General features: G+C 40.8%; 1 protein-coding gene across 3 annotated transcripts in view; it reads left to right on the top strand.

The window, feature by feature from the left end:
- B4GALT6 (beta-1,4-galactosyltransferase 6) overlaps positions 1–18,513 on the top strand; it is a 124,151-nt gene that overhangs the window by 46,863 nt on the left and 58,775 nt on the right. For 2 of the 3 annotated variants that reach the window (XM_074352209.1, XM_045510378.2), the window contains exons 6-8: positions 3,313–3,500; positions 6,705–6,827; positions 7,110–7,211. In XM_074352209.1, the coding sequence (XP_074208310.1) occupies positions 3,313–3,500; positions 6,705–6,827; positions 7,110–7,211 (413 nt within the window). Of the gene's footprint in view, positions 1–3,312; positions 3,501–6,704; positions 6,828–7,109; positions 7,212–7,854; positions 11,348–18,513 lie in introns of those variants that run through there. The other variant, XM_010946791.3, reaches the window with a different exon arrangement.

Below are 18,513 nucleotides of genomic sequence, written 5' to 3'. Positions count from 1 at the left end.
CGATAAGTAAAACTTTCAATAGAATGTCTGGAAAACAGACTTAAGAAGATAACTCTTACAATGGAAGCAAAACAGGAGAAATGATGATCAGTCAGAGAGTACCATTACATAACAGGGTAACCACCTCCAAGATGCTCTCCAGGGAGAGCCTTGCCTCTGTGTGTGGTCTCCTCCCACTGTTGCAGAAAAACGTGTTACAGCTGTTGTGACAGCAACCTGGATCCGGGCGAGAGACCAAGCAGCACTCGGAGAGTTGAAGAACTGAGGTTTATAATGCCAGCTAGCCCAGAGGAGTTAACATTCCAAGCTCTGGACCCCGTCTGTAGGTTTACACAGGCTTTTATAGGCTGCCAGTTTACACTTTGCCACATCATATACAAATAAGGTATAAGGAAAGTTGACTAATTAGGAACAAGCTTTGTAGAAATGGACCAATCAGGAGGGAGAGAAATAACCAATCAGGAGTGAGCTCTGTGCAAATAAAGTACTACAAATGGACCAATCAGGAGTGAAGGAAATAACCAATCAGGATTGAGCTCAGGGAACCAATAGAATTTTAGGGGTAAGTTCCAGTTTACTAGAGGTAAGCCGTTTCAGAGGCAAAAAGTGAGATAGAGCCTCTGGGCCAGGGAATTGGATGTTGCTGGCAAGAGAGTAGTGGCCCTGCCTGGGGGTCCTGCCGGTCTTTTTTTATGGGGCTTCCCACCTCACCACAAGGGAGTGAGGGCTAACTTGTGTGGGCAACCAGAATGCAGAGTGACAGCGTGTGATTTTTGAGACTAGATCATAAAAGACATTGCTGCTTCTGTCTTGGTCTCTTGGATCACTTGCTCTCGGGGAAGCCGGCTGTCAACGTCAGGAAGACGCTCAGGCAGCCCTGTGGAGAGGACCCGACGTGCCAGGGTCATCTTGCTGGCCATGGGAGTGAGCTGCCTGGGTGGTGGAGCCGCGGCTGACCCCAGACACCATGGAGCAGTGATAAGGGAGCTTTGCTGTGCTGTACAGATTTTCTCTCTACAGATGCTTTGAATATAATAAATGACTACTTTTTTTAGCCCACTAGTTTTGCTCTGATTTGTTACACATCAGTAGATAACGAATACATTTACTAATCAGAGTTCTGGGAAAATATAGCAGGAAAAAACTAGCAGGAAATGGGGTAAAACGACCAAAGAAATAATATAAGAATATTTCCCAGAAGCAAAGATAATGAGTCTTCAGATTAAAGGGGCCCACATGTACACATGAATAGAATATAGATCTATAAAGTGCATTGTTTTGAAATTAAATTTAGAGTACAGGGTAAAAAGAGAAGATATCAAAAAAGTTCTGTAGGAAAAATTACCACTGATTATGTCTCAGAATCACATGAACCGTCTCTGCAACACTGATACCTAGAAGATTGTGGAGCTGTGCCTTTAAAATTCTAGGGGAAAGTCGTTTTTAACCTAGCATTTTTTAATCCAGACAAAATGTCAATCGAGTGTGAGGGTAGACTTTCAATCACTCATTGGCCATATATATAAATACATTCTGTAATTTTTTTTTTCCCCCATGAATCCTGACTTAGGAAGCTCTGAAGGATATGCCTTGGCCAATTGAGAGAACTGAGTAAAGACACGAATGATGTAGGGAAGGAAAGAAGAGGCTCCGGTGGTCCAGGCCAGACTGGAGCGAGACCTGAGGGCAGTGGGAGTTGGAGTTGGGCTTGGGGGGAGGAGCGGGAATTGATAGCTGGTTTGACGTGTTTGAACGATTGCATAGTTACGAATAAGTACGGGGCATGCCTATTGGGGCTTTTGTACAAAATAATAATAGTTGTGTAGAAAACCAAGAAAGCAGAAGATAGTTATTAATCCTAGTTTGAGAAAGAAAACAGGATCATAGTTTGCTTACCATCCAGAATTTTTGCAGTGATAATAATGTAAACACCATTGGTTTAACCAAAAATTATGGCGTAACTCTATTGGGAGAGTAGCTGGAGGGGCAGTGGGTGTGGTGGTATAAATCCTCAGTGACCATGGTAAGATGTCAGTAGACAATGTCTAAAGATAATGAAGCAAGGAGATACCAGAATGCCCCTTACCTTGAAATACGGAGATACGTACCAGGATAAACTGCTAGAGGTGTTGAAATGTGTTGCTTTTGGAAGGTGAAGGTGGGTTAGACATAGAACTTCTTAGTTCTAATATAAGCCATTAAGAATTATGTCCACATTTAATAAAAACAACTTTTAAACTCTTAAAAGGAAAGTCATTTATTCAAACTGATGTTGATGTACAGTAATAACATTATAATTTAACTGCCTTTGCTTTTTATCCTCTCCATTTCATTGGTGAAGAAAAGCTGTAAAAAGCAAAATGACTTCTATTACCTCAAGTTAGCGCAAGACCCAGGGTTGCAGATTAGTCATTTTTCATTATTGTGGCAGTGTTCTGACAGTGACTGCCTTGTGTATCTCCTTCGCTTCTGTCCTAATCTTTTTGTATTATGTTTTGGAAGTGATTTTGAGAAGTACTGCTAAGGCATAGGTAATTGCCCTTTAATTTTCTTTACCTACAGAATGAGACTTTTTATTGTCAGTGCCCCTTAATATAATTTCCCTGGTAAGTAAAGGGAAGTGGTTATAATATAGCAAGTTGGGTTCTGTATATTAAGTTGCCACCTTTTTGGTCCCTTAAAATGCTCTTGGTTTTTCTCATAAACAAGAATAATAAAAATAGAAACTGTTGCCCAGGCACTTTAATGTATTTTCTTCAGTAATACAGGAAAATGGTTGTCATAAGGGAAGCTGGGTTTTGTGTTAACAAGTTCCAATTGTTTTTGTCTCTAAAAATGTCTTTGTCTTTATTATGTGTGTTAGCAGTACCAAGCTAGCCCTCCCTGGCCTTGCTGGGTCAGAGCAAGAGTCCCTGTGTTTCCTGCTGCTTCTCTTAAGTCTTGGCAGCATATGGAAAGCTTCATGCAAAAATAAAACCTACATTCTTTTCAATGGCTTTATTTTTTCTCCTGGTCAATTAATATTCTGACGTATTTGAAGTAAAACAGAAACATGAATTATATCATTATGTAAATAGGATGATCTACCAATGGACCAGATAGTAACATGTTTTCTTGCGTGTTACCAAAGCATCAAATATAATGCAATAATTTAAACAGTGTACGTGAAGATCCTGAGGTGTGTTTATTATTTTATCTATTTGATTTGGATGTATTTATTATTCGTGTTGGACCACGATTCAGCAAATTAGAAAAGCATAGAAAAAAGTCATGACGAAGCCTGAGTTCATTTCTGTTTTCCTCTCCCTGAAGACTGGCACGCAACCTTTTAACCGTGCAATGCTCTTCAACGTGGGCTTCAAAGAGGCCATGAAAGACAGCGTCTGGGACTGTGTAATCTTCCATGATGTGGACCACCTGCCTGAAAATGACCGAAACTATTATGGATGTGGAGAAATGCCGCGTCATTTTGCAGCAAAGCTGGATAAGTACATGTATATGTAAGTCATGTGCCGTCTTCCTGATACTGTGCAGGACACTCGCAAAATCGTCTCATGCAATGGTGGCAGCTTCATGTGCCTGGACTGGAGGGGCTCAGGAGCCTGGACAGTCCCTTTACCTCCAGCGCATCCTCGGAGGGAGCCGGGATGCAGAGTCACTTGTCATCCCTCCGGGGGCTTCCTCACGCAGAGGTTTCAGCGTGGGGTGGCGGGAAAGAGAGCCAGGTTTCTGCAGTCCAGTAAACGTGGGTCTCACCTCTGGTTTTCACACTTAGCAATTAGAGGGCTTGGTTACCTTAGGACTTGTATCTCTGAACGTTGGTCTTCTTGTTCAGGGAGCGATAGAGCCAGTCCGCAGGGCTCTGCCTGATCCCAGGTGCTGGGCCCGCCCCAGGGAGGAGCAGGGCACAGGCTGCCTCCTCTCCCCTCCCCTCGTGATGTTCCAGGGCAGGGAGGGCCCTCTCTTCTTCCTAAGCTGTGGATTCTTGACTTGCCTTTAATAATAAGAAGCATTTTTTTCATTCTTTGAGTGGAGATACCTTGAAATGGTACCGTCATTGGAACTGTGACATTAAAGCGTGCGGGTCTAATCTGGGAAAGCCCTCCCAGTTTTCTTTGGCTAATGGAAGTGAAGAGGGGAGGGCGCAGCCTGGAGCGGGGGAGCTGTTGCCTCTCCATTTTGCCTGCTGCTCGACCTGTTAGAGAGGCAGAAAGTGACCGTGTGAATGAGCACTAAAATCAGCACAGAGGAGTACCTTTTTCTTTGTTTTCTTTTCTTTTCTTTTTGCAAGTTATAGTCATTATTAGAAAACCTTTTCCTCTTTTACCGCAGTGTCTGAAACCCAGGTCGGCCTTGGGAGGCCCATCCAGGTTCAGGGTCTGACTCTTAGTACTTCAGGAACTCCATTTTGGTCAGCCTGCTGGAGTCAAATTAGATTCAGGGTAATTGACTTTTACTGAAAAATATCATAAACTAAGAATTCTAAATTTTTTTACTTGAAAATAGTAATTTCTGATGAATAAAATATTCATGTCTACCTAGGCTGATCCCAGGGTTCGGAGGGTATCTTGGAAGTTGGAATAGAAATTAGAGAGAATGGCAGCAGAAGAGGGAACTGGCTAGACAGTCTGTAGACTTCAGGCCATGGGGTGAAGTGTGGTGCAGCGTCCTGGCCCCACAGTGGTGCCCACGGCCTGACAGCTGCTGACCAGCAAGCACAGGTCCCCGGGTTAGTGTCTCTCTCCCCCTGGACAGTGGAGGGTAAATACTACTAGATGTTACTTGTCAAGCTTCTGTTTTCTGTCCTTTAGTGTATCTGTTATAGCTTCATATTATCAGATCTTTTTCTATCCTGGCTGTAGTGCAATTGATTGTTTCCACTTAAGCAGAACAGTAAGTGGAACTAATGTGCTTGCCAGTTGATCCAATTTATACATGTCTGTGAACACACACACACACACACACACACACACTCTCCCTCTCTCTCTCTCTCTCTCTCTCTCTCTCTCTCTCTCTCTCTCTCTCTCCCTCCCTCTCCCTCTCCCTCTCCCTCTCCCTCTCTCTGACCGCTAGCCTGGCCGAGAATACTCCACCTGGTGTGGGAAACAGTTGGCACCATGAGTGCTTATTGGCCCCACTGCAGTCGAACCAGTGTCATAACTAGAATTTGACTTCCGCAGTAGGAGCCTCGTGAGGTGTCCTGGAGCCTGGAACACCATAGTTGACCGTGGGGTCGGTATGGCTGTTAATGTCTTGGGGTGCCTTTGGCCCAGGGTGGGCTTTGCCCTACAACCCTAGCATTTTCTCCGGAAGCTGCCTTCCCCGTCTTCAGTGGCTGCACAGGGTCCAGCTGGCAAACAGCACTTCTTCCACACAGGGAACGAGTCCAGGGTCCTTCCAACAAAAAAGTGGCATCTGCCACCTCTCTTCCTCTGAGGCAGCCTTGCTGTCATCGCAGCCAGGCTTCCCTCGGCATGATTTTCGGATGCTGCGCGTGGTGGCGTTTTCTCTGTTGTTCCTTCGCATTGGCTTGGCCTGTTCAGGGGCTCCGGCACACTGCTCCCCAGTAGCGCATTTGGGGCCGCGGGAATTTATTCATGACCGCAAGTCTAGGGATGCTACTTCAACATCAGAAAACCAGTCTGTGTCTAAACAAACAACTTAGTTTGACAGATTCCTTGGAGGATGAGCTAGGGAAAAGGTAAGGAAAATAAAATCCAAATCTAAAAATAGAGTCATTGTTCAGAGTAAGGCAAGTACTGTATGATCTTACTTACATGTGGAATCTAAAAAAAACCCCAAACTTGTACATACAGAGAAGAGATTGGCAGTTGCCAGAGGCAGGAGGTGGGGGTAGGAGAAATGGGGGAAGGAGGTCAAAAGGTACATACTTCTAGTTATAAGTCCTGGGGGTGTCATATATATAACATGGTAACTGTAGTTAACAAATCCTCTGTTGTATACTTGAAAGTTGCTGAGAGTAGATCTTAAAAGCTCTCATCACAAGAAAAAAGATTATAGCTAGGCGTGGTGATAGATGTTAACTAGACATATTATGATCATTTTGCAATATATACATATATCAAAACATGTTGTACACCTTAAATGAATACAATGTTATGTGTCAATTACATCAAAAAATTGTCATTCTCCTAAATAATTAGTGCATTAAAAATAAATATATTTGTAAGTATCCATGAGTATTTTGGGAGTATAATCCAACAGAAGACCATTACATGAATAGGCAGCTAGTCTTTTCAAAATAATGCTAGACTTGTTTTTACTAATTTATATTTACCCTGGTCTATGTAATGAATAACGTATTTAATAAGGTAAATGAAGGAGGAAATTAGCTCAGCATAGCAGCTATTGATATGTTTGATCAAGTAGACTTTTGGTTTGAAAATTTACCATTTTTGAACAGTAGATTTTGAGTCTTAGAAGGTAACAACGCTAAATGTTAAATTTTGGTTGCCACAAGTGTTTTACATAACACACTTAGATGCACCTTGTTTCACTAGAATATAAAAATGTCTTGTTTCTTGGTACACATTACATTTCCCAGAATATGATTTAATCAACACAATTTTTTATATGGAGATGGGAGTGTATTTTACAAAGCACACAAAAATTGAAAACCTATTTCATATGGCGGACTGTTCTGATCTCATTTTTAGAGTGCTGCATCCTGCTTTCTTTTTCAGTCTTCCATATAAAGAGTTTTTTGGTGGTGTAAGTGGACTGACAGTGGAACAGTTCAGAAGGATCAATGGTTTTCCTAATGCCTTCTGGGGTTGGGGAGGAGAAGACGACGACCTTTGGAATAGGTATGTTGGGATCCAAATTACTTAATAATGGAATTTCTATAAGTATTTCTTTTCTATTAAGTAAACTGTACTTTTCTATTCCAAGAAAGGATTCTTTGGGATGGGAAATTTTTGAAGTTCCTGAATCCTAGGTTGTGTTTTCCCTTTTTCACTGAGTACTTCTGAAATTATTGCCAGCACATACATTAGAGCATTCTGCGTTTTAAATTGAAATCACGTATTCCATTTTTACATCAGATTTTATTTCTTAATGTATTTTCATTTCCATATGTTGTATTGTAGAGTTCACTATGCTGGATATAATGTGACAAGACCAGAGGGAGACTTGGGAAAATACAAGTCTATTCCTCATCACCATCGAGGTGAAGTCCAGTTCTTAGGACGGTAAGTTTAATATCATGTTCAGATATCAAGGTTTCAAAATTATGTAATGTATGAAAGATTTTTTTTACATGCATCGCCTCCCCCCCAAAAAAAAACTTCTTAAGGGAATTTTCTGTCGATATTATTTTTCTTTATAAAAGTAAAGCATTTTTTGCTTGTTTTGAAGAGATATACATATACCTACATACACAGATATATATTTATGTTATATTAAAGAGCCCAGTTAACTTTTATATAAAAAGTATTTGCTTTTTATATAAATACATTTTATTTCTTAAGGATATCCAAGTTGTAATGGTGCAAAATAATTTTTTCAGGTGGCATTTTAAGATTTATAAAGATGCTAATTTAGAATAATGGTCTTAGAAAGATTTTTAATTATGCATAAGAACCAAAAATTGTAAAGAACTTTAAATACTTTAATGATAATGACCTTGATAGAGGAGGGTATAGCTCGGTGGCAGAGCACATGCTTAGCATGCATGAGGTCCTGGGTTCAATCCCCAGTACCTCCATTAAATGACTGAATAAATAAACCTAATTACTCTCCCCCCCAAAAAAAGCATGACCTTGAACATATTCCTCATCAGTTTTTCTTTTCAAACGTTTCTGTTACTTTTCATTTCTTTCTCTAACACTATAGGTATAAATTACTAAGATACTCAAAAGAGCGCCAGTACATCGATGGGTTGAACAATTTAATATATACGCCAAAAATACTGGTTGATAGGTTGTATACAAATATATCTGTAAACCTCATGCCAGAGTTAGCTCCAATCGAAGACTATTAAAAGAAGTAGCTCTCATGGCAAGACAGACCGCAGTGTGGCTGGGAAACTTGGAGTACACTCTTAATGGAGGTCAGTGAATGGATGTGTCACAGTGCCCTGGGTGGTGAGGAGAAGAGCCCGCATTCTCAGTGTTTACTGGTGGGATTGTATACAGTCAGCCTTCTTCCACGTGCCCATCCTCTGCTCTGAGACACACCCCCATGGCGAGCATTGCAGAGACCACGAGCTGTTGCTTGAGTCTGGAAGTTAAGAGAGCTCCCTACAAAGAGAAAATTTTTATACTAAAATCTATAATTTAATTCAAGAGAATGCTTTATTTCCGTTTAAACATATTTTGTACATATGTGATGTAAATTAATGTGTTCAAATTGTTGAAAAATAAGATGTGTTGCAGTTTTGCATGTAATGGGTTATGCCTTTATGGGACTTTTATAAACATTTTTTATTTGCATGGAATAAAACAATGTAAATTTATGTCACTAAACAAAGGTTAACCTTGTGTGAAATGAAGGAACTGTCAATAATTGACAGCCAACTAGCACAGTACGCTGTCATACTAGTTTTGAGCTTTAGCCCTTCAGCTTCTTGTGTGGAAGGAGTCACAGCTTCCTTAGGGTTTTAAAGGGTAAGAAGAAGGCTTTAACGGCTTTTCTTCCCACCAGGATTTCCTATTTTTTTCCTTGCTCGCAATCTCATCAGATTTTGCTAAATCACAACCGTATTGTTTATGCATATTGCATGAGTATTACCAAGAAAATCTTAGAAGTTGTGATGTGACATGATATAAAGGACCTCTTTATGTTAAATGTCTTTCATGTACCTCTGGTCTAAGTGTCAGGGACTTTGTGCCTCAAAAAATGTTCCCAAGGTTGTGTGTGGTGGTACCCTGTATTTTTTTTTTTAAATTCATAGTGAACAGCACTTTCATTATGTCCAGTTCAGAAGAGCCAAAAAAAAAAAATCTTCATTTAAAAGAAATCAAAACAGTCTTTTTAAAAGAAAGAGTTATGGAAAACCCAGTAGTACTTATACAAATGAATTATACTATTAGATAAGAAATTAAATGTTCTATTTTTATGAAGTGAAATGCTTAGTAGATAAAAACAAATTTTAAGTTAATTCTCAGATTTATAGAATTTCAAGTTTGGAAGAGATCCTCCTTTTTAATGTTGGCCCATTTCATTCAAACTGTGTATTTTTTTTCACTTTTAAGAAATTAGTCTCTAATGTTAATTATTAAAATTTCATCACTAAAAGCATAGATTAATAGAACTATATTAAAATATTGTCCGCTATTTAAATGCATTAGGGTTATAAGACACTTCTCTAAAAGCAGATCTTACTACCTGGCATCAAATATATTACTTAATCTTGAATTTGGATGAAGTTTTCATAGCAAACAATATTCTTACTTTGAAAATTATCAATCATGGTTAACCAGAGATTCTTTAAAGTATCTAAAGATATTTTCACAAATTGAAACCAAAAAATTATGTACCTATGAAGTGAATCTTCAGCAACAATGAAAAACAATAGAAATAGAAATGGATTATTCACCTAACACAGAAATACAGTTATTTATCTCTCAGGTTGTAAGTTTAATTTTGAAGTGTCATCTTCTGTGGCAGTATTGGTAACACAAATGACCACAAACCAAATCATGAACTGATAGAAATTCTTACACTTTAAGAAAGCTCTCTTTATGATACCAAACAAAATTTTTCTGCGTTTATTTCTTAGAAATATTTCCAAAATATTTGTCTTTCATTTTTTTGCTGGTACTCAAAATAATGAAAAAAATCAAACCTTCTGAAAAGTAGGATATTTGTTCTTAATGTGTATCTGTTCATTTTCTGTCTCTCTTGGCCAATGTAGTTTTTTAGTTCGATGAATGAAAGTGGATTGATAAAGTTAACATTTGTTGATCACTAACAAGATAGCAGGGGCATTGAGCGTAATTAACCCAATAATACTTCAGTATTGTAGTCATGGGGGAAATTAGGGCTGAGGCTTATTAGGAAAACATATTTTTCTCTTTAACATGGAGCTGCCCACATTTTGAAATCTTCTCATTTTGATACACATTTTATCGTTTCAAGAGAACTCAATTCTACTGGTATCTACCTTACTTTCTTGGATTAAATCTAGCAGTAATTTTTGTTTTAGGAGTGGGCCATGAATATTTTGCTTTTTTCAGTTTTAAATATGGTATCCTGTGAAAACCATCTCATTAGTTTGCTTTTTGTCTTTTGTTTTTGTTTTGCTTTTTAAGTGCGGGCCTGAAATTAACTTTTGCATATAAATAGCAACTTTTATGTTTGCATATAAGTGATAGAGTTTTGCTTAGTTATCTTTGTTGTATGAAAATAGCCCTACTCCATAAAAATTAGCAAATACAACGTAAATACAGACTATCTTTATAGTTTGGTGGATTTATTAGTGAACGTGTAGTAATTGCCTACTCAGCAGTTGCAAAGCTACGTATGTCTACAGAAAAAAATGTTAATTTCTAAACAAATCGAGTCAAGCAAGCCGAAAATGATGAAAACATCCTCTGTTAACTTACCTGTTGTATTTCTTAGTCTCAAAGTCAAGAAATGTATATATGTGGACGTAGAGTGATTACGAGTTCCCCATGGCACTACGTGGGAGGGTTATATAGTGCCTTTTACCTAGAGAAGTTAGCGATGATTAATGGGCCTGTTTGTAGAAAAGAAAAGGGAAAAGTGTACACGTTTGCTGTAACATTACGTCTCATTTACCGTGGAAATGGTCATTTAAGTCTTCACCAAAACTGGGGTTTAATGAATATTTTTTAAGTCTTAATTTCTGTTTGTATTTTGTGAAAAGGTGTTCAGTAAGAAAGCCTTATTTGCAATATTATGTAAATATAAAATTATAAGACTTGCTTATACTCCTTTCCCAGCCAAGATATTGATATCCATTTTTAAACAAAATGGGAAAATATCCAATACAATATTCTCCTTTTGGAGGCTCTGTAGAAGTGAAAGCAGATTTTGCGTCATTTTATTTGGCTTCTTGTCATCTCTCTTGTATTTGTGTACTTTTCAGACAAATACTGGTACTCTAGATCTGTTATCTTCTGTTTGCAAGTGTGCCAGTGAGAGAACTAAAATGGTCATAGTGTTTATCAGGAAGAGGAAGTGTACTTAAGATTATTTTATTTATTAATATCTGAAAGGCTTCTATATAAATGCACTGAAATAAATGCTAGTAATTTCTTGTACTCTTTCTTTCTCTCTCCTTTTTTTTTTTTTTTGCTTCTCATGGAAATGTTTGTACTTTTTTATCATTGTCTTTTATGAAATATAATGTTCTAAAGACCTTGTGTGGTGATGTAGTTATTTTCTGTCAGGAGCTTTTTGGGGGGGGTTACCTGGCTTTTTGTTGTGTTTGTGGTCCTAAATTGCAGGTGAATTGCTGATGAGCTCCTTGCTTGCACTAGGACTGCACCGTAAGCATGAGGCAATCACCACATATGCCTTTGCAGCAGTGTTAGTTAAGTACATTTAGAGATCACCCCATAGCTTGGACTTCGAAAGAGACACAGCAATATTTAAATATCTTTCATCAATACAATTAGGCATCCACTGTATCAGAGTGAGTATTTAAGAAGTCATTTTTAGCATAACTTTCTTCTCCTTGCACAACCCCCTTCAAAACTCAGTCTTCCTCCTGTTTTACCATCCACTTCGGAAGTCAAGGACGAATCCGTGGGTCACCCTCCCTCTTTCTCTTCCATGCTGTCGAAATTAACCCCACCTCTTAAGTCTCCCTCAGGTCCGTATGGTCTTTGGTTTCCACAACAACTGCTCAGACCCTCCCTAGTTTTGTCTAGCTTCAAAGATATGTCGTCATCTTTGAATTCATCTTGTATTGCCACAAAGATTGTGTCTTTTGAAAATCCTACATTGCTTAAATTCTTTCCGTGGTTCCCTGCTGCCTACAGGATAAGGTCCAAGCGTATCTGCCTGTCACCCCGGGTCCTGACTGAGCTGACTTCTGCTTGCCTCTCCAGGCCCAGCTCTCACCTCTCATTGCTGCTGCCTGCTTTTCATCCTCCAGCTGCCTGTGAACCCCCCCCCCCCACCCGGGGCCTGCATCATGATCCACAAAGGATCTACTGCAGATCTCTGAAGATTCAATTCGCTCCTCAGGCAGCCTTCTCTAGAGCCAATCCAAGTAAAAGCTCCCACTCGCTCCCTTGCACTCCTGCCCTGCAGAGCACAAACCCTACTGAAGCGTGTCTTACACTATGACTTTTATTCGTTCACACATTTTCTTTTTCTCCCAAAGACTGTTGGCTCTTTGAGAGCAGGGGTCTGGCTCATTCGTTTCTGTCCTCCCAGCATCCAGCATAGTGCTCAGTGAATGAATCATGCTGCCAAGGGTGCACCGTTTACTGTCTGACGGGGCAGAGCCCTCCAGCTTCCCAAGTTACTGTTCCATTAATACATACACTTCGTACCTTCTTAGTGAGCCGTGTTAAGCAGAATCAGTGCCTTAGTTAGGACTATTAAGGGCCATGTTCAGAATGTGTTTTGGCCCACCTACAAATATATCTGAATAGAAAGCCAGGCTCAGCTTTTTACCCAATATATTTGCAAATTTTAAAATATTTACTGAGCCTTAAAAATTTAATATGGATTACTTTATAAAAGAAAAACCCAGAATAGCGAAAAATTTACTGCCTATCTTTGTTCAATTAAAAAAAAATCAGACATGGAAAGTGAAAGTCATTCCTGCAAAATAAATGTCACAAGACATAAATGTGATGATAAAGGAGTTCGTGAGCAGATGCTGAAAACACCTGCTTGACTTATCAAAGAGAAGGTGTTAGTTTACCTCTGGAACATCATTTCCATCTGAGGTCATTTTAAAAAATGTATTTAATTAATTTCCAAGGATTTGAAAATCACACAGCCCTCCCTGGCCTCTTCCTTTCCTTCACCAGCTCTTTTTTCTTCTCCCACCATCGTTGCTGGAATCAGGAAAAATAGTGGTGGCTGTTAGTTTTCCTGGATAAGACTCCTGTGAGTGCTTTTTTTCAGGCAGAACAGGGTCACTATGGTAACCGGACCTCCCCTTCATTCTTCCCTCATCCCTTGACCTTGTATGAATGTCATTTTGCATAGGGTAATTACGCAGTCTTTTAACCCGTCTAGCAACTTCTGACAGCTTGGTCTCTCTAGTCTCTCCAACCACAATATTTTGGAACATAGATTAAGCACCTGCTGTGTCTCAGGCACTGGGCTTTACTGGTGACATGAGAGTAAGACACAGTTCCCATCCTCAAGGAGGCTCCAGCCAAGTAAGGGAGATGCTCGCCAAGGGCTTCTCATGGGGGCCGACCCCTTTTTCCTCTAAATATTTTATAGCCTGCTTAGAAACCCAGTAGAAAAATGGGCAGAAGTCTCAGACAGGCCACATTAAAGAAGGGAGATCCAGAGTTCCACCTACCACCATACTGACATCCACACAGTCAAGACCCAGAACAGTGCCTTATCTTTCCTTTTATGTGACATTTTTATGTGAATTGGACAAGATGGGGTGAATGCATTCCATTCACTTCTCCCACTAATGACCAAACAACAACAAACGAACCCTACCAGAACATTCCGAAAGGTGTGGTAAAGAAAACCAACCGCCCAGGCATGTGGAGACTCGAGGAAGAACCCAGCCGTGAGTCCCGGGAGCTGTTGCCTCGCCGATAGCCCAGTCTGGGTGCTAGACGCACACCACCAGAAATGCCCGCAACCGACCCAAACAGAAGAAGCCCCAAGAACAGCCTTGCTCTCTAGCCTAAGGACCTGGAATTGCGCAGGCCGGCAGGCACCATTCAGCCACAGTGCTGTCCTCCAGAAGGGCACCCCCAGAAAAGCCAGGGCCCTCCCCACCCACAGCTGGCAGCAGCGATGGCCAAATCCTGTCCCCCCACCCACTCCCCACCCCACCCCCTCTTTTTATGAAACTGACTAGCAGGAAAAAGCAGAAACTAATAAAAATAGTGGCCTGTAAGGGGAGGGTGGCAGGGGAGTGGAGGGCACAGGGATGGGAGAAAGACTGATTCTTTAAGTACAATTTTATATAGTTAGGAATGGAACCGTGTTGATGTTTTTATATAATCCAAAAATGCAATTTAAAAAGCAAACCCTAAGATTGATCTTAGATGGAAACAAATTTTAAAAGTTATATGGACAAAGCAGAACAAACGTTTAATGAGTTTATCCTTCATTAGCTAACGATCAACCGTAGCAAGTAGAAAGAAAGTGATTCCTATCCGGTCACTGGTCTTGCCGCGTCATGTAAATGTCACTAGTGCCGTGTCCGCGTGTTTGCAGGGTCTTGTTTTCTTCCTTTTTTTTTACTGAGCCTTTTGTGTGTGTGTGCACAGTGTGCTTTGTATTGTTCACGTGGGGATCTTTCGTGGCCACAGCAGTGGGTCTGGCAGCCCTGGCCACGATCTTTCCCAGAGAACCTGCCTTAACCATTTCCTCAAAGGAGGGTTCCACACACCCTGTGGTTTTCTAGGCCACAGATCCCTGGATAAGGGATCCCTCTCCCCTTGTAGGGCTGTAACTCATTACTGATTCAGAGGAAGGAGTGTTGGAGACGGTGACAGACCATTTTAGACTGTATTAAAATAAGAGCATTATCCTGACAATTTTGATATTTTGTAGGATACTGTGGTCAGTTTGCAGAAAGTTTCATGTAAGTAATATTTCACAGACTACATGCCTACAGTGGACAGTCACTTTCTAAGCTCTTTCCATGTCCAGTGGTCATTACTGGTCCTCACAAGGACCCTGAAAGAGTGACAGTAAGGATGAATGGACAAGCCACAGGAAAGAGGGTCGGCGGCAGAAGAGGAGATGCTAAATGCTGCCTGTTCGAGATCCAAAAATGGAGGTGGTGAAGGAAATTTTGAGTGTCTCAGGAAGTGGAATGAGAAGCAGTGGATAAGAAATTGTATAAACCCCAGAAATTTACAGGCCTTATAAAAATCTTTCTCGAAATTTATCCTGACTCTAGACTTTAACTTCAAAGTCAGACAATTGATTAAAAAAAAAAAAAAAAAAACTAAACAGCAGACATTGATTGTTCTAAGTCTGCCATCTGAGGGGTTTTGCTGCTACCAAGTTACAAAAAATATATGGCATTACTTTTATAGTGTGTTTTGTAAAGGAAAAAAAAAAATCTATCCAAAGGCTTATGAGTATACATTGGAGGAAATAATTGAGTAGTTGCTTAATAAAAATTTTTAGTAGCTATTTATCTAAAAACTTCTTTTACGAGTCACTTACTGGGAGTACAGTAAATGTAATTTTTACTCTAGGCTACTAGCTCAAGTATAATTACCAGCCCCACTGGGAAAACAAATTGAACAGGAATCATGAAACCACAGAGTTTAGATCAGGAAGGGGACTTTAAAACCATTGAGTTATTTCTTTCATTTCCATTTCTTTTATTAGGTGTCAATTGTTTAAAAAAGAAACATAAATGCAATTTACCAAACAGACAGTTGTGACAGCCTTCAGTCCACCCCAGACCCAAGACTGGGCTCTGGAAGACCTGAGTCAGATCAGATCGTTCACCTGCCCTAGTTTCTGCATTCCCCACAGGGTCTTGAACTTCTTAGCACACAGCCCTGCAGTCTTTTACTACTTCGATATGAACTATCCTAGCCTCTAACTAAACCAAGTTGCTTGCTTTTTTCTTAATATTTAATGTGCTCACAAATCTTTGTCCTTCTGCAGTCCAGTCTCCTCTCCAAAAATGGCTTTTTCCAGTTTATTCACCTGGTGCCTCCTACTTAGCTTCTAAGGACTAGTTCAGTTGTCCCCTCCTCTGTTAGGCCTCCAGGCCCCCAGGAACAGAATAAGTTTTTCTATTATGCTGCCATAGCATTTTAATGTTTTTATGGCGATGCTGACTTCCCTTCCTCCTTCCCTCCCTCCCTCCCTTCCTTCCTTCTCCCCGCCCTTTCTCTTTCATACCCATCTCCATTGCTAAGAATATGATTTCCTTGTAAATAAACTCTGTGATTCAATTCATCAGGTAGCTTCAACACCTGGTGCAGAGAAGGTCTCAATGTGTGTTGGATAAGCCAATACCTGTGTGGTGTCATGGACTGAAAAATGGCCACCTGAAGCTGTCCACATTGCTAATTCCCAGAACCTGTGCAAGGAACCTTGCAGATGTGATTAAATTAAGGCTCTTGAGATGGAGACATTTTCCTGGGTTCTTTGAGTGACCCAGTGTAATCACAAGGGTCCTTATAAGAAGGGGCCATGAGCCAAGGATGCAAGTGGACTCCAGAAGCTTCAAAAGGCAAGGAAACCACTTCTTGAGGCCAAATATCCAGAAGGAACACACCCATGCCAACACCTTGATTTTAGGCTTCTCACCTCCAGAAGTGTAAGAGAATAAATTTGGGTTGTTTTAAGCCACTGAATTTGTGGTATTTGTTACAGTGCCAAGAGGAAACCAATACACATGCCTATATGAATTAATAATTCACAGGCCTTTTAGGCTATTAGACATACTTTAAAAACATGTCTATGATAGACAATATATTTGAAAAAATAAATACAGGAGAAATATGCATCCTTAGAAATCAAAGAAAAAAAGTAATTATGTAATGTAATGATATATCTATTAAAGTGCAAAAACATTTTTTAATAAGCAGAATTGGCAAGGCTTCAGAGTCATAGCCTTTAGCTGCAGTTTTGAATGAAGGAAACCTTTTGTTCTTTTGGCCCTGGCCTGAGGCAGTAGGACGTTTTAAATAGACTGATTTTATGTGACATTCTCAGTGGCTAAGTTCTTGAAAGCAATCCAAGGATGCGGACCCTGACACTGAACATTTGAGCAAGGTTACTCCCAGGAGCTGGGAGTCTTTTAGAGTTTCCTGACAAATTGGTTCATTTCACGGTGCCATCCCTCCCATGTCTCCATGAGAGGGAGAAACAGCCTGGTACAGCCCCAGCGACTTGTAAGGGCTCAGATGAGAACGACCTGCCTTCCTGCAGCCAAGCTTTTTATTCATGCCTTTGGTAAATATTTATGGAGCACTGACTATGTGCTAGGCGCTGCCCTCCACAGACTGGGAAATATATTCTGAAGTGTTTTCCCAGTGCACTTTCCCGAGGAGGGCTGTTGAGTCGTGTTCATTCAGCTCAGCACGAGTCCTCGTCTGGGCGGCTCCCGGGGCTTTCATGGCAGCCTCTGTCTTTTCTCCCTAAGTCCCCTGTTGCATTCATGCCTTACGCCCAGGTTCCCAACCTTCAGCCTCCTGGGGAGTGATGTTAGTGGCAGTGACAGCAGTGGGTGGCTGCTATGCTCTGGGGGAAGCTCCTCATCTCAGGTGTTTATTTAAGCAGGCTGCGTTTCACCCCTCTCTCCTTGCGAGCTGGCAGTGGTTCCGGAACGGACCTTGAGCATTTGCATTGATTGCCAAAGATGAATTACCATCTGCCTCGGCTTTAAATTAACTGGGGCTGTTCTAACCCACAGAGGATGGGGAGCTAGGAAAATGGAATTGATTCGGAGCTTATTTCCATTTTGAAAGGCAGTAGGAAGTCGTGGGGTGAAGGGAGGGGTTTGTTCTATGAGCCAAGAAGTAAAAGGAAGGAGTGGTAGTAATATTGAGGGTTTGGGTGAGAAATAAAAATTCTTATAAGTGATACCTTTGTGAACAAAATGCAGGTTAAGGAATACACACCTTCAATTTCCTTGTTTGGCAGGTGCCATCCAGATGTTTCAGGAGACGTAATATTAGCGAGTTTTGTTTTCCGCCTGTGTGTGTACACACGCTGCCAGCTTCTGAGGGATGAGATTGAAAACTGGCTTGATTACTTCAAACTCAGCGTGGCTAAAGCTGAACACATCATCGCTGACTACAGACCTGCCCTTCTGCCCATAACCCCGAGTTCAGTTACTGGCTCAACCGTGCAGTCTGCTGGCCTAAGGCTCCACGGGCTCCTCCAATTCTCTCCCCTTTCACAGCAAAGCCATCACCACTACTTGCTGATTTTCTATTCTAAGTAGCTCTAGAGACATTGAGGAAAAGGGTGGGGAAACAGCTCCTGCAATCTGGAAACTGGCCTCAATGTTATATTACAAGATACTTTGGGTCGTTGTTCTGTTGGATACCACAGTCTCACAGAACACCAACGTCACTCTAAGACCACGACAAAGGAAGAAAAAAAATCACTGTGAAACCCACAAAATCCCTAACCTCTCTTTTCACTAAGTTTCTGCTTTACCAATTACAGCTTTATGTCTGCTCTGGTCTGCCTTCCCCTACAGCTAAACTATTGAGATGCTCAGTCATAGAATTGCCCCCACTCTCTGATGCCAGCCAATCTAGAGTGAGGTCCCACTTTCTTAGACTCTCCCCCAGATCACCCAGCCCAAGCCCAAATCCTACAGTAGTTTCTCTCTGATACTCTTAGTGAGAGTGTTGTGTGTTCTCTCCTGCTGGGATG

Source organism: Camelus bactrianus, chromosome 24, assembly GCF_048773025.1.
Source record: "Camelus bactrianus isolate YW-2024 breed Bactrian camel chromosome 24, ASM4877302v1, whole genome shotgun sequence".
Classification (NCBI taxonomy): domain Eukaryota; kingdom Metazoa; phylum Chordata; class Mammalia; order Artiodactyla; family Camelidae; genus Camelus; species Camelus bactrianus.
Note: the sequence above shows the minus strand (reverse complement) of the source record. Positions and strands in the feature narration are given on the sequence as shown.